Raw genomic sequence first — 27,992 nt, forward strand, 5'->3', positions numbered from 1 at the left:
CGCCGGCACGGGGATGGCGGCAGCGGCGGCCCGGGGAACGGCGGCGTGAGGGGACAGCCCTGCCCGGCCCTGCCCGCAGCCGGGCCGCACCATGGGCAGCGCCGACTCCAAGCTCAACTTCAGGAAGGCGGTGATCCAGCTCACCACCAAGACCCAGGTGAGGGCCGCCATCTCGGGCGGGGGGCGACGGGGGGCCCCGCCATCTCGGGAGCCGCCCTGAGGCGCGGCCCGGGCGGGCTGAGGGGGCCCCTCATGCCCGGCCCTGCCCGGAGACACCCCCGGGGCTGCGGGGAGGGGGCGGCCGGGCCGCTGCTCCCCAGCCCGACCCGGAGAGCGGGGCCCGAGCGGGTCCCTGTGCGGGGGCTGCGGGCAGGGCCGGCCCCGGGCCGGGCTCCCTCAGCGCGGCCCTGCCCGAGGGCCGGGGTGCTGGAGGGGTCTGGGCCGGCCCTGCCCATCGCCCTGTCACGGTCTGTGGAGGGGCACCAGCATCGCCAGGACACCGGCCGGGGCAGGGCTGGCAGGGCCCGGCCACTGTCACCGCCTCTGGTGACATCTTGTGCTTTGCTGAGCAGCGTCCTGTGGTAACGGAGCAGACGCTGCTGCCGTAAGGGGTGTCCGCGGCTCCTGATATATTCAGCTGCAGGTTTACATCACCGCAAGGTTTGCCAGTGCTCCCTTTTCTTTATCTTTCCCCCCCCCTCCTGAATCATGGGTGGAGAACCTTGTCCTGTTTTTCAGTAGTAGCCGATTAAAAGGCCGATGGCCAGCCATGCTGTTTGCAGCAGAAGCAGTTTCCACCTGGGACCTGTGAAACAAGGCTTTATTTCTGCAGGCTGCAGAGGAGAAGGAGTTAAGTGAAAGTCAGGGCTGTGTGTAGGGAGGGTGGCTGCCTAGAGGTCTAACAGATGTTTTGCCTGTCCTGGGAGTTAGCTTAATTTTTATCTTAACTGGAGAGTCCAGTAGCAGCAGCACACTGGCAGAAAATTAGTAGTCTGTCCTTCTATCTAAGGAGCAGAGGGATTTTTCCCTTTTGAGAAGTCACATCTCAGGTTCTTCTGAGCTATGATGGTGAACAACTGTTAAAATCCACCTTTGGTTGGTGAGACAATAACAGCTGCTAAGAAAACCTGGGGTTGATGGCAAAAAGATAGTTAACAATTTGAAAGAAAAGGGTATGGATACAAAAGGGTAAAGGGTAATAGGAGAAAATCTGTGAAAACTCAAGAGATGAAGGCTATGAGTGGGAAATGAATCATAGGTGGTAAGGCTGTGGAAGAGCCTGGAAAAAACATATTGATACTTTCTAAAGCAGTATCACTTATAGCTGCATTGCTCAGGAATGACTTTGGTGAATATATTCTTAAAAACCTCCAGTTATGGATGTTTCACAACATCTCTATGTAAAGAGAAAAGTGAATGAATTAATGTTTTAAGGGCTTCTTCAAAGTCTCTTCTGCATGGCAGATAGTTCAGAGTGCCTTTGAACTGTCCAGGCACTGTCAGAGTGCCTTTGGACCATTCAGCTTTGGACTGTCCTTTCTTCATAGGAAAACATGCTTATAAAGTGAGATTGGGGAGTAAATCAAGCCTGTAGGTATCTGCCCAGTCTGCTGTTCACAAAGAAAATCCTGTATGAGGCAGTTCCTCGGATCAACAGCCAAGAAGGGAGCGGAGCACTTCCCTCCCCTGGTTTATCGACCTGTGTAATGAAAGAAGGTTTACTGGGGCCCCGAATAAAGGAAGGAGCAAAAGCTTCATTCTTGGCTGGATTCATTTCACATCTCTGTGGTCTAGGTGAGACTGCATGTGGAAAAAGGGTGGGGTGTGGGCACTCCCATATTTACATACTGTGGAAGGGCACTGGTGTTTGCTTGTGCAGAACGCGTGACTGGGCTCTCCTGGAGCCTTCTGATCTCGCAGCAGCAGCAAAACCTCCACGTAACCACCTGGTCCGTGAGACCCAGGATCCAAAACCAGGCTGCAATAGTGGGCAGAGCCAAAGCTTTCCAAGCTGTTGGCTCACAATATGCTTTGCTTCCTCAGCAGCGTGTCTCCTGTTTTGCAGCCTTCTCCTCTGACATCAGGGAGCTGGACAAATAGATTTTAGTCAAGTCATCAGTAACATGAAACCGTGAGCTTAGAATGCACTGTGAGGTGTTCTTAAGGCTCTGGTGGGAAGAAGTGGTTGAGCAGAAGGCACTGTTCACTCACTGGTGAAGGTTCAGAGTTGGCACTGAAGTTAAATTTTTCTTAAAAGTAAGTTCTTATAATCTCCAGGCTTTTGTTAATTAAAAAAGGAGTATTCCCATGTGAACACTTAAAAAAAAAATTAAATCTATAAGGAATATAACACTTGAATGCTTGTAGCACATGTGGAGCCCAGAACTTGGAAGTGGAACCAGGTCTGGACACAAATGAAATTGACTTAATTGATTTTTTTTTAACTGCCAAAGAGAAACTCTGAAAGTGTAATAGTATTAAAAAAGAAAAATCACCTCAGAATTACTTCAGTGATTAAAAAGGGCAGTAATACCAGAAGGAAGCAATTAGCTTATGCCACAGATGCATATTTGTAATCACACACGGGGAAATGGGCTTTAAGATTTTCACAAGATATATATTACATTACTCTGCACACCTTTAAATTGGTAGGGCCCATCCTTTTAATAATGAAACAGATGTGCTTTATAGTAGAGAATGTGTGAGTCCTCCCGAATTGCCCATAAAAGTGCTGTGTACTTAACAGGTGAAGGGAAATGGATTGTGAGTTTGACAGAGCAGGAAACTGGTCTGGGAGCCTTAACTGCTGGGGAAGCACCTTTTCTTTTTCCAGTCAGTTGGGAATCCTGCCAGCAACCGACTGGAAGATAAGAAATTTTGATCTTGTGAATGAGCTTGTTAGATTTTAATGCTAGCTATGCCTCTGCTTTGAAAGAGACAGGAAAGATCAAACACGAGGGACAAACTCCAGTCCTTTCTTTTCCCCCTTGTGGAAATGCAGGTGTACAACGGGTTGTTAACTTGAGCCTGATAAAAGCACATCTTGAGCTCGGAGAGAGGTCTGTCTCTGGCAGCCCATTTTTGTTCAAGCTTGACTCAGCTGTCCAAGTGTCTCAGGTTGATCAAAAGCAAAGTTGCCTTAAAAGCAAAGCTGTAACTAACACTTCACACAGCTGACTTTTCGTCTTGGGCTTTCCCTGCCAGATTTCTACAAATCCCATTTTCCAGTTTGCTTTGCAACACTGTCTCTGCTGTGGGAGCAGAGAACTGGTAGCAGACTCATGAAGTCTCACCTTGATTCTGCACTGCTGACTGCAAAGACCTTATGGGAAAACTTACCATTGTTCCAAAACTTGTGTGGAGCTGCCATCCTTGGCAGCAGGGGCGAAATCTTGTTAGTTATTAATATTTTGAATAAGTCTGTCCTCAAGCTTTTCTTTTGCACAGTGGCTAACAAACAGGTGGTACAAAGGTGTGTGAATTGCCTCAAACTAATCCCTGGCCTGAACTAGGGCTCAATCAAGTGCTGCATGAATGGTCATTACATGCCACAGTTCTGCTCATTTGGGGTGGAAAGGAGCATGTTGCTGTTACATATCTCCTGAGCTTGTGCAGTATGGGCTGGAAACCCTGGGCAGGGATGGGGGACCTGCTCTGCTGTCGGGTGCCAGGAAGAGTCCCTGCCCCAAACACCTCGCTACCTTGGCTAGTGGGATGCTTAATTGGCATGTTGGCATGCAGCAAAAAGAGAACACAGTGAGAGAGACCAGTGGCTGCTTCTCCCTTTGTTCTCTGCTGATGGTTTGCAGCAACCTTCCTGTGATGGGGACCTGTTGGGCAATTGTTGGAAATGGGCATTCCATGTAAGTTGTAAGGGTGGAGAGCTCTCAGCTGGGAGGAGGTGCAAACACTCGCCCTGTCTGAGGTTGTCAGGGATTGTGTCTGAAAAAGAAAGTGAAGGTGGTGCTGGCGTCAGGCTGAGGACAGTAACGAATGGGGGAGGCTGTGTCTTGGGAACTTTTCCTGTTTTTAGGACGTGGTCAGCCCCACTCTGTTTTCCTGTTTCCTGTGAGGTATCCTGTTTGCCTGCTCAGGGTTGTGATTCTCTGCTCAGTATCTGGCATGAGGCTTGCAAACCATCCTCTTCTGACTCCTGCAGCATGTGTGTGGTGTGCTTCAAAGAACCTGTAACCCAACATTTACAGCTATTAGGAAGTAAAGACTGGAGGTGTCCAGTAGGACTGGTTTCACTTTTGTTTGGCCAGCCTGCAGGTGGGAGGTCTATACGCCTTGCCTCAGGGAACTGAAGGCAAAAGTGTCCCTCCTTGCCCACTCTGAGATGTCACATCACTGCAGCTCTGCCCGCTGCGTGCTCAGCAACACTCTGGGCTACAGTCACCTCACCCATTGGTGTGGAGCTTGCTTTGGGCAGCAGGGCCCCTCTCTGCTGGTCAGCTCTGTACCTTCGGCAGTCTCTGGTGGGGTGTGTGGGGATCAGGAACTTCCTTTGCTCTCCAGATGTGCCAGTTGCGTTTCCAGAGTACAGTCGAGCTGCTGATCCCTCAATTCTTCTGGCAGTGATGAAATTCTAATTCTCATTGCACTGCTGGTGCAGAGCTGGTTGTCTGCACTGTGCTGGAGGAACGTCAGGCTCTCTCTTACCTGTGCTGCAGCTCTCTCCCTGAAAGAGGACAGATCTCTGCTGATGGAGAGGACCCAAAGCAGCCCCAGCTCACAGCGTTGGTGAGGATTCAGCTCCTCGCGAGCTCTCTGGCTTAGGCACTGTCAAGGCTGAGGTGCTCTGGGATTTTTGAGTGCAGCATGTGCTGTACCAACACTTGTACCTAAATCTTGACATTTCCAAATGAAGATATCCCTGGCTGGTGAACAAGACTGTTCTAGGTCTCTGTATTTCCCTTTGCTGTGAGCTGGATACAGGCTGTTGTATAAGCTCAGAGTGAGGAAATGGATATTTAGATCCCCAGAGATGCTGTGTGCAGAATACAATCAGCTTAAAAACAGCCAGTACTGTTCTGTCGAGGAGATGAATATTATGTGGATTGAGTAGCTTCATGATGCCAGACTGGTAATTAAAACAGGGGGGCAGCAGGGATCTGAGTGACTCAGTACTGAATCCGTGTCCCAGGATTGTACACGGGATACCATCTGTTGATGAGGAGCTGCCTTGCTGCAGCTATTAAAAATGAAAGAAACCGGTGTTTTAGCATAATCTGGTTGCCAAGATGGCAGCCGAGACATTACCAGGGCTGCACATCCAGTGTTGCAGTTTGGGTAATCACCGCTGTGCTTCTCCACTCCCTGGGATTTCAGTCGGAGGCCCTGCTCTTCAGTCCGTGTTGTGTTGCCATCTGTAAAACAGCGGCTGTGTTCAGCCTCTGAGGAGGCCTCAGGCTAGTGGGAGGTAAAGGGATCAGTGTCTGCTGGAGGGAAATGGTTTTCTGCTTCCCCTCTAGATGAGAGTGAAGCCATTATTTATGCATGATGCCCAATTAGCAGCAATTGCTGCTCGCTGTTGTTGGTGGGAGTGGCTGTGGCAGGCGGCCAGGACGTAGGTGTGGCAATTATACATGTGGTTGTGGTGTGTGGTTGGAAAAGAGGGGTAGGAAGTGTAAGGTGTTTCATGCATTGCATAGATCAGATTTCCAAATAATTGGCTCTCTGCGAACAGTGCACTTAGAGATGAGATGTGCAAAATAGCTTTCCTTCCATTAAGCATTTCATGCTCAGGTAACAAGGAGCACAGCTTCTTCACAGGCTCAGGAAGCTGAAAGTCAGGCTGTGAACACTGTGCTGTTCCTACAGATTCTCTCTGAGGAGCTGTGACCTTGAACATTTCCAGTTGGAAAAAGTTGCTCGCTCTTTTGTGAAGTAGGTTTAGTAGGATCTTGCTTTGGTGGCCAGGTGATAAAATGAGCATTTCAGCATTAGAACAGAGTTTAAGATACCTAAAAACATGTAGTTTTTTTCTGGTTTTGTTTTTCAAGACTGGAGAGTCACTTGGGCTGGCTCGTTGCATGGCTGGCAGGACCAAGACCAGCAATAAACAGCCTCTGCAGCACTGAAGTGTTAAGGCAGAGAGGTGCAGGGCAATAACCTGCTGTACCAGTCTGGGGGCAGCCAGCCCTGCTCACTTTTTGGGCTTTGGTGGTAGTGACACATCACCTGCCCGTGGGCTGGGGCTGTTGGTTCAGGAGGTGGCAGCAAAGGGGGCAACGCAGCACTTCTCAGTGTCAGAGCAGTGAATGAGCTGTTCTCCCCCAAGTGGTGTTGGAGCTGCATTTAGAAACAGCATAGAGCTGGGCAAGTTCTCTGCCTACTACAGCAGAGCTGGGAGTGGGCAGGAGTTGTTTAAATTAAGCACACATTCATATTTTTGTCCTTTTCCCATCTGACATGGTAGACCCGCCCACGGTGCTGATTATCGCCCTTAACGAGGTGCTGTTTGCTTTGGAGCTGGTGCTGGTTGCAGGCAGGAGGCTCCTCCTCACCCCAAACCAACGGCTGGGGGTGCTCAGGTGTGTGGCTCTTCTGACCTGCCAAGCGTGCCACCACACCTTGGCATGGCTGGGAAAACTCCTGGGAAAGCTTCCATTTTCCTCTTCTGGCTGAAATCGTGGATCTGTCTCTCTCACACTGCTTGTCGTAAACAGGCAGGTAGCTGGAGCCTTGGGTGGTTTGAGCACTCCTAGCCGTGTTTGGGCAATGCCTATCTCTTGGCAAATATTAGTAGTTACTTGGGAAAAGCTGTGTTCAGTTTTAGTCTGGCTGAAAAGTTAAGTCTTTCCTGATCATTCAGAGCTCCCAGGCTTTGGATGCCTGAGGTGTTGTGTAATGGAGATGTCTTGTTCAACAAACAGTGCTGGTGTTTTCACTCTTGGGAAGAGGCAGGTCATCACCAAGCTGCTTCTTCAGGAAGGCAGAGCTGACCCTGTGTGGCTGAGCCTCTGCTTCACCTTGAATGGCCAGTGCTGCCTTCTGGCTCTGCAAAGCCATAAAGGGCAAAGCAAGGTCCAGCCTGCTTTGTTCAGCTGCTTTTAACCTGACACCCAGGTTGTTGTCAACGTTTTGATTTTTAAGTAGTTGCCACACTGTCAGGAAGAAATAATTCTGTGACTCTGCAGCCAGCTGTACAGAGCTATCTGGCAAACTGATTGTCCCTATGGACAGCATCCTGAGCAGTGGGGTTTCAGAGCAGGTAAAAGTGGAAATGATCTGTACCTGCAGAAAAAGTAATGGGAAGAAGTGCGTTCCCAGGGTTGGAGGGGTGAGCTTCTCAAACCACAGGTCTGAAATGGATTGCTTGCTTTGGTCCCCTCCTTCCATCTTCCTCTTTGAATTGCTCACTTAGTGCTTTTTAAGAACAAAGCCTTGGCAGCGACTGGCTGCAGCGAGTCCAGTTCCCTAAAAATAGTTGATGCAGAAGGATCAATTGCATTGTCTCTGTAAGTGCTTTGAGGTGGGTCTGTCAGTTCCTTGGGTCTGTTTGTGCCCTAATGTGAGATGTTCCTGATTGCTTCCTTGAGACTTGGGTTACAGTACAAGTAATTCCAGTGCACACTCAGAGCATCCTTGGCTTGCTCTGAAGGTGACAGAGTGCACGAGAACAGCCTGGCCCATGTGCAGTGGTGAAGATCTTGGAATACTTGCATCAGTTGCAGACAAACAGGCAGCCTTGTGTGTGTTGTGGCTCCATGAAAGACCTGGGGATTCCCAGTCTGATGCAGTTGGGCACATGAACGTTTTGCTGCTCAACCCCTGTGTTTGGACCTTGTGGAGTGGTAGTTCTGCATCTGTAACCACGTTTGTGTCTCTGCAGCCCGTGGAGGCCACGGATGATGCTTTTTGGGACCAGTTCTGGGCAGACACAGCCACTTCAGTGCAGGATGTCTTTGCCCTTGTACCAGCTGCAGAGATCCGAGCGGTGAGAGAAGAGTCGCCTTCCAACTTGGCGACTTTGTGCTATAAGGTAAGGTCGGTGCTGTCTTATTCCTTGGTGCTGTGCTAGCAGGGAGGTGTCCCTGGATCAATAGCAGTGTGGCTCCCAAGAGGAGACAGGTGCCATGTTATTTCCTTATACCACACAATGTGCTCGTTTGTCCCTGTCTCCTCCTAAGGCTAACTCTCAGCCCTTCCTCTCATGGAAGACACGGACCACAGCTGGCGTTTGATCACTTTGGAGCCTTTTTCCTCTTGTTCCCTTGTTGTATTTCACTCTGTCCTCTTGGGTCTTGCCTGTATAAACTGCTTGCTGCTCAGGGGACTTTGTACCTAGGCTGCATATTTGTGATGAGGCTGATACATCCTATTCCTTGTCTGCATCAAATTGCATCTCACCATGTACCAGTCTGGCTTCAAGCTGATAAATCCCAGAGGGATGTGGAGACTGTCACTGCACAGGTTCGAGGGAAATCTTAAGACCTTTCTTCCTTCTGCTGTGATAATGGAACATTCCTGATGCTACTTCTGATGTTGCCACATCCTTATGTAGAGCACAAGGGACATTGAGTCACATTTCCTACCCTGCCAGGTTTGGCAAATTGTCAAGCTGGTGAGTAACAGCCTGAGACTTATTCTGTCTGGGAAAGTGCAGGTGTTAATAATGCTCCTGATTTAAGCCATGCAAAGAGTAGGCTTGAATTTGTATTTGAAAAACACTTGGAATGGCATTTTTCCAGTTTTAAATGGTTGTTGCCATCCTGTTTTTCTTTCCTGTACAAACTGTGAATGAGACCTACTGAATCATAGTGAAGGTAGCTCTGACTGTGAATTGCACCTCAGACAAATGCATGTAGTGGATAATTGAGAAAAAATACAAACACGAGGGAAAATGGAATGATTTTTTCCTAGTACTGTCTTCTGGTAATCTGCAGTTTGGGACTTGAGAAGGGTTTAGGAGACCTGTAGTGACTACATAACCCCTTTGACTCTGTTTCTTCCTTCTCCCCAAACCAAGACTAAAATATATGCTCTTCTCCCTGTTGGAAACAGATGTGTTGTGTTGGGAGACCTTGTGACTGCAGGGCTGTTTCTCCATGAGCCCTAGATCTTGGGATATCAGTGTCACAGGAGCCTGCAGACTCCAGAAGTGCCTTTGCCAGGCTGAGGGCCCTGACCTGTGCTGAGTGCAGTGTGCCACTGCAGTGCTGTGTTCGTGGGGAGCACGACGGTGTGGCTGAGCTGTCATTTACAGTCGTGGTTGGAGACTCAGGCTGTACAGTCATAAATATGCCTGAAGAAATCGTCCAGCTCAGTCAGAGTAGTGTGTGACAGCCTGGGACAAACAGCACTTAAACACCCATTAATGCAGTGACGCAGGCTGGCAGAGTCAGTGACCCAGGCAGTCTGCCATGAAAATAAGCAGGGGCACATGACCTCATGAATTAAAAAGCAGCAAGGTGAATACTTGCTAAATGTTTCGGGTTTTATTTCCTTCTGTTTCCCCTTGGGATGAGGGAGTAAGAGCAAGTGGGTGCAACTGTTGGGGGAAGGAGTTGCCTTTTTCTGTCTGTGGGTAAAACCTCCTGCCACTGCCTCCTGGGGCTGTGGTTGCTGCCTGGTGAGACCTGCATCTATTCTGAAAATCCCAGTGACTCTCCACTGGCAGTTTCAGCAGCGATTGGATGGGCTGCAGTCTCAGCCCAGAAGCTCTTTGCAGAGCAGCAGTCCTGTTCACAGGGACAGCGGGGAAACTCGGGCTGCCACCCCCCTCTGTTGCAGGACTTTGACAGACTGGGGGCTGTATCCCTTCACTTAACAGTCACAGGCAGCTTAGCTCCCACCTCCAGAGTCAGGAGAGGTCTCTGCTGTAATCACACCAGCACAGACAGATCTGTCAGACTGTGTGTTCCTGTGTGATCATCCCATGCCAGCACCGCACACCGTGCAGCACAGTGCTGCTGCCTTGGTCCTGCTGCATCTCGGGTGCTGTGGCTGATTAATCTGATCTGCCCTTTTCAGTGTGTGGTGTCATGGAGCAGTGCTGGAAGGAGCCTTCTGGTGCTCTGGCTGTGTCACGTGGCACCACATGTGTGCTGCATGGATTAGCCCTGGCATTTGAGGTCTCTTGCAGTGGAACAGTAGAAATTCAAGGAAGGTCTGTTTAAGATCATTAACCCTATTTTTGCAGTGTTTCAAACAGCAACACTGCCTGTACCAGTTGACTGAGAGAAAATGGACTCCTCGTAACTGCTTATAACTCTATGCGAGGGTGTCACCAGCAGGACAGACTTGCCCAGCTCTTGCTACTTTGTGCCCAGGTTAATAATACCTGCCTTGGTTTTGTTTCCTTCAGGCCGTGGAGAAGCTGGTGCAGGGAGCAGAGAGCGGCTGCCACACGGAGAAGGAGAGACAAATCGTTTTGAACTGCTGCCGGCTCCTCACCCGTATCCTGCCTTACATCTTCGAGGACCCAGACTGGAGAGGCTTCTTCTGGTCAACTGTCCCTGGGGCTGGCCGAGGAGGGGTCTGTCCTTGGCACTTATTCTTTCTGGAGGGTGATGGGGAGGCTGCAGTGAGGAGACACTTATGTACATTTGGGGGCGACTTTATTGCAGTTATTTCTATTTGGTCAGAAATTAGGTGGCATCTTCTAAATTCTTTCCCTTCCTTTGATTCTTGCTGTTCTTCCTCTCACCCTCAGCTGCTTTGTTCAGCACAGGTTGCTGCAGATCTTTGAAACATCTGAATGTTTCACTTGGGTGCGTAGCTGTTGGAGTGTGCTGGTATGTGAGTGAAGTCCTCTCCAGTATAACTGGAGGTGTGAATTGAAATGAACATGAGAGCTGTACTAAAAGCTGTGTGACTTTCTTAGACTGAAATGACCTTGTTCCATTACCCAAAGTTGATTTAAGATTCAAGTCAAACTGCAGCAGGGTGTTGTTTCCACCAGTTTTACAATGTCACATTTAAAGTGAACAGTGCCAGAAAAGCTCTGGGCATCATGACTCAATACCCTGCTTATGAGCTGAGTGATAAATTTTAACCAGGGGCCTAGCCTGAGAGATGAAGCCCACAACTGAGCAAGAGTGGTTAAAGAGTTAGGTATTCAAAACTGCCCCAATATTCCAGGTGAGGCCACCCCAGTGCAGAGCAGAGCCGGACAATCCCCTCCCTGGCCCGGCCGATGATGCGGGCCTGATACCCCTCAGGACACCATTGGCCCTCCTGACTGCCAGGGCACTGCTGACTCATGGCCAACTGGCCATCGACCAGGACCCCCAGGTCCCTTTCCCAGCACTGCTTTCCAGCATCTCATTTCCCAGTCTGTCCATACATCTGGGGTTGCCCCATCCCAGGGCCAGAATCTGGCACTTTCCCTTGTTGAACTTCCTGTGGTTGCCCAGTCCTCTAATTTGTCAAGGTCTCTCTGCGGGACCTCCCTGCCTTCAAGGGATTCAACAGCTCCTCCCAGTTTTGTTTCATCTGCAGACTTGCTTAGTATCCCTTCCAAGTCCTGCATCCAAATCATTTATGAAGCCCTTGAAGAGCACAGGGCCCAAGATGGAGCCCTGTGGAAGCCCACTAGTGACAGGTCACCATTCATTACTATCCTCTGTGCTCGACCTGTGAGCCAATTGCTCACCCACCACATGATGTGTTTATCCAGCTGTATTCTGGACATTTTGTCCAGAAGGATTCTGGTTGGTACAAACTTGCTCCTTGTGCTGCCTCTGCCTGTCACCTCTAATCTGCTTCACCTGAGGCCACTTCAAGGGGAAGTTCTGGGTGGTGGAAAGGGAAGTCTTTGCTAGTCCTGCTCTGTGATCTGGTTGATTGGGAGGGTGGTGGTTACCCATCCTTTCATCTCTGCAGGGGCCAGGGAGTGCTGGAGAGGCTTAACAATGGAGCAGCTTGTTTTGGGAAGCAACATGCAGGGTGCCTGGTGCTCTGAGCCAGCCAGGCTGCTGGTACTCCTATGTTTCCGCTTTGTTCAGCACCTAGAAGAGAGAGTTTCTCAGCCTCAGAGTGCTGAGGTCACCCCAAGGCAATCCAGCCCAGTGCATGTGTGCTGGGCTGGGGAACCCTCCTGCTTGTTGTGCCTCCTGAGTGTGGGTGGAGTTATGGTTCAGCGTGCTTGGTGTGCTCCCTCATTTAACCATATGCAGCTGTAGAGCTGGGATAACAAATACAGCCCTGGGACATTAGGGAAGCTGGGGTCATGTCTAATCTAGAGGCAACAACTTTGCTGTCTGAAGGCTGATTTCTCTCAGGGAACTGAAGATGATGGTATGGACCATTAGTAAATATGTCTGTGATTATCCTTCACCTGCTTCATAATGCAGTGATGGATGGCAGAGCTCCCAGAGCATGGATCTGCTCTCTAAGGGAGTCTGTATTGGGTTCAGATCTCCTGGTTTGTTGTGTGTCACCCATTTTGGATGTGGTGGTACCCGGAGCCTGCAGGGATTTTCTTCTGGTAGTTGAGGTGATCTTAGCAAAGATCATTCACCTCTGACCATGAGCCCAAGCAAAACCATCTTTGCTGGCTCTGTCCACCCTCTCTGTGCCTCTCCTTGCATCCGGGATCTGTTTGCTGGATCCTTCCTGCTGTCACCGTCACAGCCACACAGACCATTATCTCTGGGAGCTGCCTACTGTGATTGAAGAGCTGTGTGTTGTGCACAGGTTGACAGAGGCCTGGCTGAGGTAGATAAGCTCCTGCCATTCCTGCTCCCTGCCTTTCTCTCAAGCACCAGTGTGTGGTGGGGAAGGCCTCCCATCCAGGATGTTCTTTGACAGGCAGGATCTGGCAAGGTTTCCCGTGGCAACGGCTGCAGAGGAGTAGCCATGCGTGGTTTGAGTGATTGCTATGAACACTGGAGATGGCAAATCCTCTCTGCTGTTGTGCCTTCTCTGCCGTGGTGGGCTGAGGTGGTCCTTGTGTGATGCACGGAGCCTCTGCCGGTTCTGTCACCTCCAGTTCTGGGAGCCCATGCAGGACTTTGAGAGGTTTTACACCTTATTACTGCTGGTTGGCTTCTTCCTTTTGATGGCTCTGTGCATCATCCGAATCACCCTCCTTTGTGACTGTAAAATCCTTCTCTCTGTAAATGCTTCCCTTTCCTTTTGTCTTCAGTAAATCAACCATCTCCACGTGGCAAGGTCCATCCAGTGCTACTCTTCCGTTATGACGTCTCCAGGCCTTTGTCTGCTCAGTTTGCTGTCATTAAAGAGCTTGTTCCTGTCACCACCATCCAGGGGAACATTTCTTTCCTGTGCTGACTGGGTTTTTGCGTTTCTCCCTCTTGTTCCTTTGCAATGTCTTGCATCCCTGTGTGTTTTTGGGGAGTGTATTTTCTCTTGCTGTGTGATACTGGTGTTACTGTGTGCTCTTTGCTATCCCTGGGCTGACAATGCTGTTCTGTCTCTCACCTCAGGGGGATGAAGATGATGAAAATGCTCGGCCACTGGCTGAGTCATTGCTCCTCGCTGTCACTGATCTGCTCTTCTGCCCCGACTTCACTGTGCAGAGCCACCGGAGGAGCACGGTGGTGAGTTAAACCATGAGATTATCTGCATAGGGGCAGATGAGCTGCATGCTGGGGGGTATCCTGGAAAACTCCAGCAGCTTCCTGCAAACCTGCAGGCAGGAAAATATGGAGTTGCCGAGATTGAACCCACAGTGTCTAATATTGATCAGCATGTTGCGTTCACTGTGTGGTGTTTGTGCCTTATAAAACAGGTGTTCTGAGACAGCTGGATGAGTCCCAAATGGAGTGGCTGGCAATTACCCCCACAATACAGCTCACCCATCAGGAAAAGGTGGTTGTGCTGGAAAACAATTGCTCTTCTGTTGTTGCCAGCAGAGCAGAGACCTTTAGCACCTTGTTTCTTTCTTTGGCAGTTTGGTGCAGCCTGGGGCAGGAAGCATCTGTTTGCCTGAATGAGTAGATGGTCTTTGTTGTGTCTTTCCACCTCCTCTCCCTCTTTATATCATGGCAACAAAGACAAATGTGTTCTGATCCTTATGGTCTATGCTTCAAAGGAGTTCCCTGAAGCAGGGATCTCCTACCAGGTGTGCTAAGAACAGGCTGTGGTGCATCTACCTCCCTCCCTCTCTCCCATCAGTGATTCTGGTGTTTTTTATAGATCTGGTCTATAAACAAAAGTGGGCATCCCTCCTTTTGGTGTAGCTCTGATGTAAACTAAAAATGAGCACGCTAAACCACTGTGTATTTGATGGCTGCAAAATTCCCTGACAAACCTGAGGTACTAAATTGATTGCTTGAGGTTTCTGAGTAGTAGAAAGAGTGTTGAAATCTGAGAGTGAAGGGGCAAGGCTGGATCAGAGCTACCCCTGTGCTAAGAATAAGTGGGAGTGGGGCTGAAACAGATGGACTTGCTGTCTATTGTTGTCACTTGGGATGGATTGCACAAGTCAGGGTGACAGTGTTTATTCCTGGGAGAGCCTCCCCCCACCACCTGCACCTGTGATTTTCACTTGGCAGCAGCCAGACTGGTTTTTCAGTGCTCTGGGCAACTAGAATGAGACACTGAGATTGTGAATGATTTATGTTCCTTGCTGTTGGCTGCCTGTCTGCTGCCTGCAGCCTCTGTAGCCTTTGAGCTGGCTTCCCTCCCTGGGCCTGGTCTGACTTCAGGTTAGGAGAGAGATGGTACCACCACCTCATGTTCATGGCAGAGCACGTGACCTCAGAGATACAGGTCATGGTGGATATTTGCTGAAGCAGCATTGAGTAAAGAGGAGGAGTAAGAACTGTGAGGGAATGGGCAAAGGAGAACTGAGACTCACCCATGTTGTTTTGCTCTTTGTCCTCCCACTGAAGTCAGCCCTTATGTTATGGCTAGAAATGGATGCTCCCTCCATCATGCACAGTGCCTGCATCTCTCTTACCCCTTACTCACCAAGGCTGAGCTCTTTGAAGACATCAGCACCTGCTTTTTTAGGCATGGGAAGATGCTGCACAGACCCAACTGTCTGGATGCTTCTCTGCTGGTTTCTTTGGTAGAGAGAATGGCTGAACTGCCTTGGATACCACTAATGCTGCCAACTCTGGCTCTTGCCTTCTGTGGTCCAACCTCTTATTTCTCCCACAGGACACAGCAGAAGATATCCACTCCATCGACAGCTGTGAGTACATCTGGGAGGCAGGAGTGGGCTTTGCCCACTCTCCACAGCCTAACTACATCCATGACTTGAATAGGTAAGAGCTTCTGCAAAGGCAGAATGGAAAGAAACTGGCTCAGGAGGGGGAGATCTGGGGGAGATGAGCTCTTAGCTTCTGTGGGTATCCGTGATTCCCAAGGGGCTTTCTGCTTGCTCCTTTCTGAGCTAACAGGACTGGCAACATAGAAAAAACCTCAGCTGACCTTTTAAATAGCTTTTTGTATTATGATATGGGAGTCAGAGTGTCTGCAACAGGAACTGGATAAACATTGCTGTTCTGGAAATGCCTGGGAGCTCTGTACTGGATTTCTCTTTTTGTAAGCAGCAGTTCTGCCAAACTTTGTGCCAGTGAAAGCTGTACTGCTTAGGAAATGAAATGGGCTTAGGTCTCTCTGGGGAGGATTTTCTTGATAGGACTGAGCCTTCCTTATGTGTTGTTGTGGTAAGTGATTGTGCCTCCTGCTCTACGCCTTGACAACTTCTTCCTTCCTCTCAGGACAGAGCTGCTGAAGCTGCTGCTGACCTGTTTCTCCGAGGCCATGTACCTGCCTCCCTCCTCAGACAGCAGCAACACCAACCCCTGGGTACAGTTTTTCTGCTCTACGGAAAACAGGTGAGGGTGAAGGGTGGGGCCCTGGTGCCAGGGGGAGAAAAACCTTTAGATCTGCTTCATGGAGTGTGTTGGTAATGGGGGACCATAGGACTGGCTACCTCCAACATCCAGGGGTTGTTCCCTGCTGTAGACTGCATTCCTTTGGGATGGTGGCGTGGCACTGCAGCAGGTGGTTGTGTTGGATGAATGCCGCCCTCTAGTGACATTGTCTCCTCTGAGACTTCCAACTCCTCAGGTGACACTTGCCCTGGGAAGCACAGACTTGGCTGAAGGCAGACAGTTTTGTCTTTCCAGGGCCTAGAGAGCTTTGAGGTCCTTTTCCCTTTTCACATTGCTGCACAGGATTCCTCTGGGAGGCCACATGGCCTTTCTCATCTCCCTTCTCAGCTGCAGTCCAGGAGACCAGCTTGGCTCTTATGTCTGGGCTCCTCAGTCATGGGTCACTGTCCCACGTTAAAGAAGATGATGGTATTTTATCATGACTCCAGACTCTGGGGGAGAGGGATGCCTGTCCTTCCCTGAAAGCAGCACCTTTATTTTCCTGCTTCTGCCTTCTGAAAGTGTTTTCTCCTCCTCAGACATGCACTCCCACTCTTCACCTCTCTCCTGAACGTTGTCTGTGCCTACGACCCGGTGGGTTATGGGATTCCCTACAACCACCTGCTGTTCTCTGACTACCGCGAGCCTCTGGTGGAGGAGGCGGCCCAGGTGCTGATTGTCACTTTGGACTATGACAGCTCCACCAGTTCAAGTCCCACCGTGGATGGCACGACCACTGGCACAGCCATGGATGATGTGGATGTGAGTGACACTGGGGTTTCTATCTGCTTCTCTCCTGAACTCCCCGGGGTCCTCCCACACCAACTTGTATTGAATGTTGAGCTGTAGGGCCCAGCGCTGCTCCTCCCCCTGCAGTCTGCTCTCTCTAATCCGGTCCTGCTTCAGTCCTGTAGGCCACTAAATGCCTGTACATGACCAAAACACTAGATTTTGGTCACTGCCTTGAATCAGGAGCATGTAAGTGAAAAGCCCCTGACTTTACTATTCCCTGCAGCGCTCTGTCTCCTTGCATTTAAAACTGGATCAGTCAGAGAGGAAAGCTGAAGTGAGGGACATTAGTGGTCACACTTTGACTTCCTGAATAAACCTTGTTGCCAGCAAGCATTTCCCTCCTTTTCTTTGAACACAGCCTCCTGGACCAGACAATCTGTTTGTGAATTACCTCTCAAGGATACACCGAGAGGAGGTAATGTGCTCCCATCCTGCACTGTTTCCTGTCTGATTTCATGCTGATTGCATTATCCCTGGGCCCACCACAGTCTCTTTCCTGGTCTGTTGGCAGGATTTCCAGTTCATCCTGAAAGGAGTGGCTCGCTTGTTATCAAACCCGCTGGTCCAGACCTACCTGCCAAACTCTGCCAAGAAGATCCAATTCCATCAGGAACTCCTCGTCCTCTTCTGGAAACTCTGTGACTTCAACAAGGTGTGGATCTGCTTGTTGCTGGGTTTTGCCCCACCTTGTCTGGGGTGGCTCTGGCTGGACCGAGCCCTGGTGAGGGGTTGTGGTGGGTAGTTAGCATGGCTCTGGGGTACTGTGGTCAGCAGCACTGCTCCCTGCTACAGGGGCTGAGGGTCTGGATGAGGGGGGCCTGTGAGGGGGGCTGCAGCTCCTGAAGGTCTGTGCTTGAGAAATTATTATAATAACCCTACAAATAACACTGGAGTTGGAAGAGCTGGTGCATACACCAGGCTTTTTTATGTTCTTGAGAGACTAATTAACTCAAGAGTACCTCTCCTGAGTTCTGCAGATGATGCAGGAAACCAGATATGCTTGTGATTGTCTGAAATCCTCCCTTTTCTTCCAGAAATTCCTATTCTTTGTGCTGAAGAGTAGCGATGTTCTGGACATTCTTGTCCCAATCTTGTACTTTCTCAATGATGCCAGAGCAGACCAGTGTAAGTTGGTTGTTTTCAATATTTGGGATGATTTGTGCTTGACAGTGGAGCTGTTTTTAAGATGGTTTTTAAGATATTTCCTCTCTACCACTTACATGTGACAGCATCTCAAGTGTGTGTTCCTGACCTTCTAAGACTTGGAGTAGAGTGGTTCAGTTAGCTAGGTTTTAATGTTTGTAACAGACTAGAAGCAGGACATGATCTATCCTACAACATAGGGAAGGGAGATTCTTCCTTAGCACGTGTTAACTCGTATTGAGTCTTCATGTTGAAAACTGTGTCATTTCTCCCATGAGGAGGGAGAAATGAGCAATCCTCTCTTGCCTTGGGAATAAATCAGGTATAACTCTTGTCACTCTGTGGTGGAGAGAAGTCAGATCTTCCTTACTATGATGAGAAGTTTATATCAAGAATATAATGAAGAAAAACATGATCTGTCCAAGGCTTAACACTGTAGTGTTACATAAATGTGCTTGGGAAGGACACTGGCACTGACAACGGAGGAAGCTCTGTGGGATGTCCCTTATCAGGATAATTTGGTCTGTGCAGGTTTTTTTCAGTCCCATAATGTTTCTCCTCCCTCCTCACTGCCCCTCTGTCTCAGGATTCCCTTGGGTCTCACTGTGACACGTGGAGTTTTTCTGTTTTTTTTTTTTTTTTTCCTGCAGCACGAGTGGGCTTGATGCACATTGGGGTCTTTATCCTGCTGCTTCTCAGTGGGGAGCGTAACTTTGGGGTTCGCCTGAACAAGCCGTATTCTGTCCGAGTGCCTATGGATATCCCTGTCTTCACAGGGACACATGCAGATCTGCTCATCATAGTGAGTATAGCTCCAGCAGCTCTCCTCTGACCCTCCCAGCTCCTGCTTCATACCTCCACAAACAATTGTCCTCCTTCAGTGTACTCACCCTCCCTAGACTGGAAGCCCCCTGAGTAGCTAGGAAGTGTGTGGGATGCATCTAAGCACTGGTGGGATCTTTGCACACTGTTAACCTGAAGTGATGTGTCTGGCAGGTGGTTGGTTGGAATTCCAAGAGGTGCAATTCCATCTGCATGAGATGATCCCAAAGAACAGGATTCCTGATGGTGCTGGGCTGGTGTCCAGAGGACTCTGGAACTGGCATGAGTGGGATGGGTGCATGGCCTCTACCAGACTTGACTGTAGGTGGGGAAGGCAGGAGATCTGGCTCTGTGCCAGGTAACCAGGGTTGTGTGGAGCACATCTGTCAATGGGAACAACAGTGATACCAAGCTCAGCCCTCCAGCTTTGTGTTGCTGCAAGGTTTCATTCACCTTTCAGTCTGCCCACAGCACTGCCTACAAAAGCTGTGTGCTTTGCAGTACCAGCCTTGGGTGATTCCCTCCTGTCGTGTTAGTGCTCGTTTGCCAGAAAAGAATATCTCAGCAGCTTCTCATAAACCTCCAAAAGGAGATTCCCATTAGAAGGAGTAGGAAGAAACCTGTCCACCACAACTGCACTTGACGCTATGTGTTTTGCTATTACATTCCATTAATCTCAGATCATCTCTGTGTTTTAATTACAGTCAGGACTTCTCTACAGACATGCCAGCTAGAGTTGGGAAGGCCAAGATTGGAAATGACTGAACTGGTTACAAGGCAGTTGAATCTTTCCATGTCTGAGGGTGTAGTTAAAAATAGTACAAACATTTGAGTTAGAAGTTCACGCTAAAATCAGCTGTAAAATGACTAATTCTGTAACATTTCAAACAGCTCTCATAAGGGTTCAAAGTCAAAATCCATTGGAAGTAAAGATGTCTCTTACTTCCTGGTGGTTTAGTTTTGTCCCAGGCTGCCTGAATGTTGTGGAACAGCTCACAGTCAGTTTCTGTTTGTGGTGTTGTGGGGCCCTAATCATGTTCCCAAAGGATTCCTTGCAAATGAAAGCTTGTACTCGTGGAGCGCAAGTCTGCAGTGAGAGCAGCCTTCCCCACCTGTGTAATTGTGGAGTGTGCAGGGCCCTGCCTAGGAAGGAATGGTGTCAGGAAGCGATTAGTGTGGGGGTGGCACTGGTTTTGGTTGAGAGGGTGCTTTCAGTAAGGTACTGCCTTGCTCAAGAACTCCTTCCTTCCACAGGTCTTTCACAAGATCATCACGAGCGGGCACCAGCGGCTGCAGCCTCTCTTCGACTGCCTGCTCACCATTGTAGTGAACGGTGAGCACTGTGGGGTGAGACCACAGCCTGCAACAGGGATGGCTGCTCTCATTCCCCTCTCTCTGCACCCCTGCCTGTGTCCCCTAACACTGACCAGTGCCCACTGCTGGAAGCTCATCCTTTCCAGTCTGTGCTGGAGGTACCAGATGCAGATCAGGCCTGCTGCAGGGTCAGATGGGGCAGAGGCAGGGACAGCAGAGTCCTGGAGCCCATTTGGGGTGGCAGAAGGACATTTGCTGGCACGCCTGGTGTGTTTGGCAGTGCTGTTCCTTTCCAGCAGGGAGTGCCACCTCCCCACAGTGGCAGTGGCTTCCCTTGGGCTGAGTGTCCAGGTGGCTTCAGTTGAGAAGCTTTTCAGGAGGCACAGCAGAGATACCGTTGCTAATGTAAAACTAAGCAAGACCCTCTAAAAGCAGCAGCGCCTCCCTTTACTAGGCAATATCTCCGTTTTACTTCTTTTTTATTTGGAAATACTTCTGTGGAACCCTGTTGGACTCAGCTTTCTCAGAGGCTTTCTCAGAAGTGCAGGGTGGGAAGGTGATAAAAACAACATTTTTAGTGGTGTATCTTTGAGAATAAATACATCTTGGTTCTTTCTCCAGTTTTCGTTTGTTTGCCTTCCACAGTGTCTCCATACCTGAAGTCTCTCTCCATGGTGGCTGCTAACAAGTTACTGCATCTCCTGGAGGCTTTTTCCACCACCTGGTTCCTGTTCTCTGCTGTCCAGAACCACCACCTCGTTTTCTTCTTGCTGGAAGTTTTCAACAACATCATTCAGTACCAGTTTGATGGTAAGAAAGTGACTACTGTGTTTAGTAGGTTTGCACCAGTTTAGTCCAAGAGAACATGAGATGGAAGTTCAGAGAAAGTCCAAACAGATGAGGTGAGAAATGTAGAAATCAGCTACATGGAGCCTTGCCTAGGATTGAGAAGTTGGATTAGTCGTTAATCACTGTTGGGTCCCGACCTAGAGAAATTTTGTTAGAGCAAAATGAGATGACAGCTAATTGTCAGCACAACCTCAGCCTCCTGCAGGCCAGAAGATGAGATGGATAGAGGGGGAGAAGAGGGGACAGTGAGTGTGTAACACTGAAACTGTGACTGGCTGAATGCTGCTATGAAAGTGCTCATGTCGCTCAGCAGTGCAGGTGATGGGACCAAAATAACTTCCATCTCCTTAAACATTTACAGTGCTTCTCAGTTGTGCTCTGGCAGATCACTGGGGCTGAGGACCAAACAACCCCATCCAAACAAAGTTCTCGCACTTGCTACTTTCCAGGAAATGCCTTCTGCTTCCCCTCTTAAAAGCATGACAATCTTGTACCTCAAAGAAATAATAAAGTGAGGTCCCTAAAGCTGCTCAAAACTTAATGTTTTGTTTAAACCTGCAAATCAAGAATGCCCATTCTGCTTCCCTGATGGAAATCCTGCACGTGGTGGTTGCCAAGTCCAAAATCAGCCTCCGTGGGTATAATTTGTGTTTTATATTAGAGGATGGTTTCATTCTGTTCTCTGCTATCTTGCAGGCAGTAAGAACTGTGGCAGTTTTGCTTCGCTATTTCAAGTCTATTTCTCCTCAAATGAAGCGCCCTGATTTGTTTTGTGAATTCTTTTGAAGATGGAGAAATGTTCAATCTTGGCTAGTAACCTTTTTGTCCAAAATAGGTGCTAATATGTGGTTCAAATGATCCTTTTTCCTTTCAGTTGTTTGAATATCCCTCTCCAAGCCATTTCTTGTCAGCCTTCCAGCCTAGGAAGGATTTCACTGAATTTTCTGTACTGCTTTGTGGTGGATAAGAGGATATTGAGCTCTGCTCTTTCTTCCCTGTGCCGTTGCCTTTGTGGGTGGTAGCAGAGTTCTCTGAGCTTGCAGAATCTCTGCAGTCATGCTTTGTGTACCCAGTGAGCTGTGCTGTATTGGCAGAGCTCTTTGGGCCTCACTTCTCTGCTTGTTTTGTTGCTGTGATTCCCAGGGAACTCCAATCTGGTCTATGCCGTTATCCGCAAGCGGAATGTGTTTCACCAGCTGGCCAACTTGCCCACGGACTCCCAGTCCATCCAGAAGGGTCTGCAGCGCAAGAAGAAAACCCCTGAGCCCATTTCTCGCACCAACTCCCAGGATGGGGTCTCCATGGAAGGGTCACGTCCTGCTGCCCCTGCTGAACCAGGGACACTGAAGACCAGTCTGGTGGCTACTCCAGGTGAGCTTTAGTTTACATTTGGAGCAGGAGAGAGGCTTGTTTTCTCTGTGAGATACGTTGTGGACTCACCCTTTCACTGGGTGTGGAGAGATTAAGAGTTTACATCTGTGAATAACTTAACTGCCTTTCAGTCCGAGTTTCAGATCAGTTTGCCCAAGCTGATCACAAACAAACTGCCTTGAGTTTCTCTCCTGTCAGGCTTAGTGTCCACGTGACCATTTGCCCTAATCTTGACCTATTGCCTCAGTTTAACTATATCTATATGAATCTATGTTCCCCTTGCAAGGGAGCATTTTCCTTGAGACAGACTTCTCTGGGGTGATGAAATCAAGGCTCAGTCTTGCTTATCCAGTTGAAAGGAGAGGATTTCCAATGTCAGCAGAGGCATAGGATGTCTGTGCATCATAGGTCAGATAAGAACCCCCTCCTTTTAAACATATTTAATTCACTTGTGTTTCTCTTTTGAGCACAGGAATTGACAAGCTCACAGAGAAGTCTCAGGTGTCAGAGGACGGGACCATGCGTTCCCTGGAGCCCGAGGCTTCCCAGCTCTCTCCAGAGGGAAACTCACCCGCAGCCCTGAGCGATGGGGAGCCCTGGAGCGGGGTAAGGCCAGACAGTGGTGTGCAGGGGAGGTCTGGGGTGTGAAGTGAGCAGAAATGGGGTGCTTAGAAGACAAGGTCTGGTTGGCCCATTCATTGAGGAAAGGCATCGTATTAAAGGCAGCGTGGACATGTGCACAGTGCTGGAAAACAACGTGGTTCAGGAGCGCTGTTGCATCATCTTGGGTGTTTCATGTTTGTGCTGGTGACACGAGCTGGGGCACACGAGTGAGCACTACTGAAAGCACTACTCTCCAATGTGAGCACTACTGAGCAGCAGCAAGTGCATAACTGCAAAGGCATATATTCCCATTCCTGAGGTTTTCAACTCTCGTTCTTACTGATGCTTCTTTTTCCTCTCCCTTCTGGGATGGAGAGCTTTACCAGAATCTTCTGTTAGCCGGTGAACAGTGTGTTCCCATGAGGACTTGGCTGGGGTACTGTCCTCAGAGTGGCTTTGAATAAATTGGAATAAACAGAATATCCCAGGATGAGTTTTACTTACCCTTCCTGGCCTAACCTGGTACCAGGTGAAGGCCTATGGTCAGTGAGGTATCTTAAGCACACAGCTAATTATGTTGTCATTATGTGAGAACTTGCAGAAGAAAGGTTTTCTTCTTCCAGCAGCCCATAAAACCTAATTGTGGGTCATTCCATCTGTGTCCAGCAGCTGACTCGAGCTGTTCCCCAGTCAGAAAAGGACTGGCACAGAACTATCGGCTTCCAGCAAAGCTCTGCCCCAAACTGGCTGTTTCTGGTTGTGAAGGTGATGCATGAATGAGCCCATGCATGTGGAGGTGCAGGGTGGCTGTTGGAAGGAAGTGCTGTTCCCATTTATTTTGTAGCAAAGTCAACTCTGGGCCATAGTAGTGAATGGTCAGGGTGCCTTGCTAAAGGAAGAAACCTCTCCATTTTCACCTCATGCAGAGATTGACAGTGATTTTAGAGGGTTATTTCCTTTATTCCTGCTGTGAATATGGAAAGCCAGGTTGCGTGTGTCATTCCTCAAGAGGCAGGAGTTGTTAGGTAGGAGTCGCCAAGAGCCCAGCCTTGGAAAAATGCTCTTTAAGATATTCCAGGATGGACACCAAAAATCCCAGAGATACTCAGTAGACAAGTTGGAAAAGCTGTGGCCCTTAGCTCTTTAATCCCTATGCCAAAAGAAAGAACCATGCCTGAGTTGTTTGTTGTCAGTCCTGTTTTAACTCTCCCACTGTGGATTGTTGCAGCAGGGTGTCAGAAGTGGTGACTGGAGTTGTGACCTTCCACAGGGTCCTCCAACTTAACCACATCAAATATTGCCACTGCCTGGTTCAAAGTGTATGGATTTGGTGAATGAAGGTCTGATGGGTTTGATGCATTCTAGGGACAGGCTGAGCTATCTTTCCCAGCAGAGCTCTGGAAAAGCTGTGGGGAACATTAGCAGAAAGAGGACTGTATTTCTTGCTCTTAAGTGTGATTTGCTTTTGTTTGTTTTTTGTTTGTTTAAAAATAATATTTACTGATAGGAGGCATCACACTCCCGGCGGGATCGAAGGCGTCTCTCTAGTGCATCCTCCAGTGCACAGTGGACTCCAACTCCTGACTGGGTAAGGGAACCTGGACAGAGGAAATAAATAATGAGGAAAAGAGTTGTGGCAGAAATACCTCACACACCCCCTTCCCTGCCATCAGCAACTCTCCCAGAGCAGCATTTCCTCAGTGGGAATGTCTTTGACTTGTGGTCAAAGCTCCAGAAGTTTACTAACATCTGCAAAGAAATATTTTGGTTTACCTGTTTTAAACCAATGCCCCACTGATTTCGTTGGGTTCCTCATAATTCCAGTGCTCTGGGATTTATTGTATTGCTCCTGTGCACTCAGTTCATCCACCAGCTTTGTAATTTTTGTACACCTCATTTGTTGCAGAGATTGCAGAGACAGCTGTATTAAGACTGCTAATGCAGTGCACTGATTTCCCTGCTGCTTTCCTACCTCTATAGGTGATGTCTTGGAAGTCAAAGCTTCCCCTGCAGACAATCATGCGGCTCTTACAGGTGCTGGTCCCTCAGGTGGAGAAGATCTGCATTGACAAGTAAGTAGATTTTTGGAGAGGAGGGGCTGTGCAGTGTGTAAGGAGCTCTGTGAGGTTGGCAGAGTCTGAATTTGGAGAGCCCTTGGGGAAAGCTTGTAAAGCATGATTGAAAACATCACAGGCTCAGCAGAGATGTTATTTTCCTTGCCAAACGTCGTGTTTGTCTGATCCCTTCTCCGCTCTGTTTACAGAGAGGGTGTGTGTTCTCGCTGGCCACGGTCGCTGGCTCTGTGTCTGTGTCTGTTTGGACTGATACTTTGTGCTGCAGCAGTCTTGGGGGGTGTCTGTGGGCCATACTGAGGATGTTCCTGGCCTGTCTCTTCGCAGGGGTCTCACGGATGAGTCGGAGATCCTCAAGTTCCTGCAGCACGGCACCCTGGTGGGGCTGCTGCCGGTGCCTCACCCCATCCTCATCCGCAAGTACCAGGCCAACTCGGGCACTGCCATGTGGTTCCGCACCTACATGTGGGGAGTTATTTATTTGAGGTAAACCAGCTGGGTGCAGTCTGAGTTGGTCTTTTCCAGTCTGACTTTTGGGGGGCCTGTAGAGGGAATAGCGTGCACTTGGCCGGCTCTGGATCGTCTCGTATTTACAGGATAGAAAGATGTTGTTCCCTTGGAAGAGACTGGGGTGAATCAACTGCTCCAAAACTTTTGAGTGGGTGTCATGAAGGGAGTTGTTCTGCGAGTACTGATAGTTTGGGAACTGGCAGCAGCAGGGAATGGAAAAGCTGCCTAGGAGGGTCTGGTGCAGAGATTTCATGCAAAGCTCTGGCTTTGTGGGATGTTGTGGATACTGTCATCCCTTTCAGGTGCATTGTCTCTCAACCAGCGATTTCCTTTTAAGCAAAGCTGAAGGTGTGCTGTGTAGGCAGCTGTAATCTTGGCTGGGAAATTTGAATTCCATGTACCTGGCCACAGAGAGTAAAGTGGCTCTTGTTTTTCTCTCTCAGGAATGTGGATCCCCCAATCTGGTATGACACAGATGTGAAGCTGTTTGAAATTCAACGGGTCTAAGAGAGCACTTACCTCTACTGAGAGAAATACACTGGATCTAAGGACTGCGGTGTGCTGCTTCATCACAGCTATTCCTGCATTTCACTTTCAGCTGAGAGACCAAAAGGACAATCACTTCATTTACCTCCCTGTCATTTAAAGCTTTAATTGGGACCTGCTTGGACATCCCTCCCCCCAGCTCACTTCTCTTCCCTCACCCTTCACCACGAACCTTGAGTGAAAGATATCTAAGGGATTGTCCATTGTTGTGGTTGCACTAGAAATCAGACTGTTCTTAGCTCCTCTGTTACTCTTTTGCTTCTGGATGTGGTTTGGAAACCAATCTGACCCTGTCCTTGCCCTGGTGAGAGTCAGCATTTAATTGAAAAAGACTAGCTGTATATTGGGTGCAAGGGAGAAGCTGCTATTCCTGCAGGAGACAGGTTTTGGAAACTGATGTTACTTTCATGTGGCTCCATAAAGTTTCCAGGGCATCCCTTCTGGCTGCAGGTGTCTCCCTGGTGTCTCAGTTGTATATAGGGAAGTCCTTCCCATCCAAAGGAAAGGAGATGATGTTGAAGGAAAACTTTGTGTCTCAGTTCTGAATCTCTCTACTCCTTTCCTGGAAAGCTGCTTGAAGGGGTTTACACTGGTGTGACTGAGAAGTTTTCCCTTGGCTTCCAGGCCCAGCAGCCTGTCCTTGATGGTGGGCTGTTGCAGGGGAGCATGTCTGGCTTTGGAAAGCCCTCCTTAATCCATGTGAGCACACAGGGAGGAAGGGACTGGCTCAGTGAGAGCAAGGAGAAGAGACCTGACTGTTAAACTCTTTTAAGTCTTCTGTTGACTGAAAGGACACTGTCACCTGGGTTTGAAAGGAACCATATCCTTCCATCTTTGCCTGCCAGGCTGATGCAATGCAGGAGCAGAAGGGTCTTTTGCACACTGCTGTCTAAGGCAGGGGTTTGAGGGAGGCACTCAGGGAAGTTGTAGGAGGAATTTGGAAGTTGTAGGAGGAAAAGCATCTCCATGTCAGTAGGGAGTGGGGAGTGCTGAGGCAAAGTTTAATTCTTCAGGGCATTTTGCTAGTGACCAAGTTATTGGATCTTGAATGTATTGGGTCCCAAGCATCCCAAGTGAAGTCTGGGAAGCCAGAAGGAGAATTAGTGGGAGACCCACTGTTGTTGGATTGATTCAGTAATGTGGGGTTACACATTGGTGAGTGGAGACATCCTGGGTTTTGAGTCAAATTTTATATTCTGCTGGGAGGGGCTGCTGTCTTAGACCCATGTGGTCTTTAGACAGTGAAAAAATGAGAGGTGCTGTCATGAACTGAGACCTTTCTCACCAAGCATAGTCTTTGGTGCTCTGGTATTCAGGCTCTTGGGAGAATCATTAGCCATGAACTGTTTGCCACAGCTTAGAACCAGTGCCATCACTGCCTGGAAGCAGGTCCCTCATGTTAAAATGTGTCACACACTCTGTGACTTTTAAGCCTGGTCTAAGCTTTGAAGCTGGAGTGATAACAGTGTGACCATCCTCTCCCAGAGAGCTGCTGTAGTGTGCTGCCAGCTCCCAAGGGTCTGCAGCCAGGTGCTTTCCTCCCTTGGGCACTGAAAGGGGATGAAGTCCTAGGCCAGTGGAACGCTGAAGTAAAACCCAAACGATTTTCTGAAGGATAAGAAATATGTGAAATAGAGAGAGGTTATTCCCCCACCTGCCTCCCATCTCCAACCCACTTTGCCACCCAGCACTACTCCCATCCTGACCCCACCTCTGTTCAGGTGTAAACAGGGTGAGGTCTCTGTTTTACTTGGAAAATCTCTCGTCTAGAAGAATGTGATTTGGTGGGGCCAGTCTCTGATTGTATGGCACTCGCACCTCACGGCTGGAATGGGGCATCCCGTGGCCCACGTGCTTGCCTCTTCCCTCCCATGGATCTGCTGGTTCTCACGATCTCTTCCGTCCTCTCTTTTCTGCTTTGTTTCTTTGTGAGTTCCTCTGGAAGCCTTTTTGTTTGTTTCTTGGTGTTTGGAGTCTGATCCTTGTTCCTGTGGAAATCAACTTGCACTGTAAACTCTTTGCTTACTTATGGAGAGAAAGATAAAGATTAACTGAAACATGCATTTGATTGGTTGGTTTTTTGTTTGTTTCTTTTTTTTTTTTTCCCCAGAGAGAGGTTTATAATCTTGTTTATCTTATGTTGGGGTGACCTGTGCCATTAGATGACCGT

General features: G+C 49.0%; 1 protein-coding gene across 3 annotated transcripts; it reads left to right on the forward strand.

Moving 5' to 3' along the window:
* Positions 1 to 27,885, forward strand: HID1 (HID1 domain containing). Of its 3 annotated transcripts, none has more exons than XM_032706785.1 (20): positions 402 to 660; positions 739 to 849; positions 7,838 to 7,987; positions 10,313 to 10,483; positions 13,398 to 13,511; positions 15,079 to 15,185; positions 15,645 to 15,761; positions 16,340 to 16,562; positions 16,951 to 17,007; positions 17,104 to 17,244; positions 17,627 to 17,717; positions 18,386 to 18,537; positions 19,812 to 19,890; positions 20,517 to 20,681; positions 21,864 to 22,091; positions 22,564 to 22,697; positions 24,202 to 24,282; positions 24,675 to 24,766; positions 25,094 to 25,252; positions 25,720 to 27,885. In XM_032706785.1, exons 2-20 carry the CDS (start codon positions 760 to 762, stop codon positions 25,781 to 25,783), a joined length of 2,415 nt encoding a protein of 804 aa, XP_032562676.1. In that variant the 5' UTR covers positions 402 to 660; positions 739 to 759; the 3' UTR covers positions 25,784 to 27,885. The 3 variants fall into 3 exon arrangements, with proteins under 3 accessions (XP_032562677.1, XP_032562676.1, XP_032562678.1); XM_032706787.1 differs by lacking the exon at positions 739 to 849 and adding an exon at positions 2,747 to 2,810; XM_032706786.1 differs by lacking the exons at positions 402 to 660; positions 739 to 849 and adding an exon at positions 1 to 157.
* The last annotated feature ends 107 nt before the right edge of the window (positions 27,886 to 27,992 follow it).

Source organism: Chiroxiphia lanceolata, chromosome 19 (genome assembly GCF_009829145.1).
Source record: "Chiroxiphia lanceolata isolate bChiLan1 chromosome 19, bChiLan1.pri, whole genome shotgun sequence".
In the NCBI taxonomy this organism is placed as follows: Eukaryota; Metazoa; Chordata; class Aves; order Passeriformes; family Pipridae; genus Chiroxiphia; species Chiroxiphia lanceolata.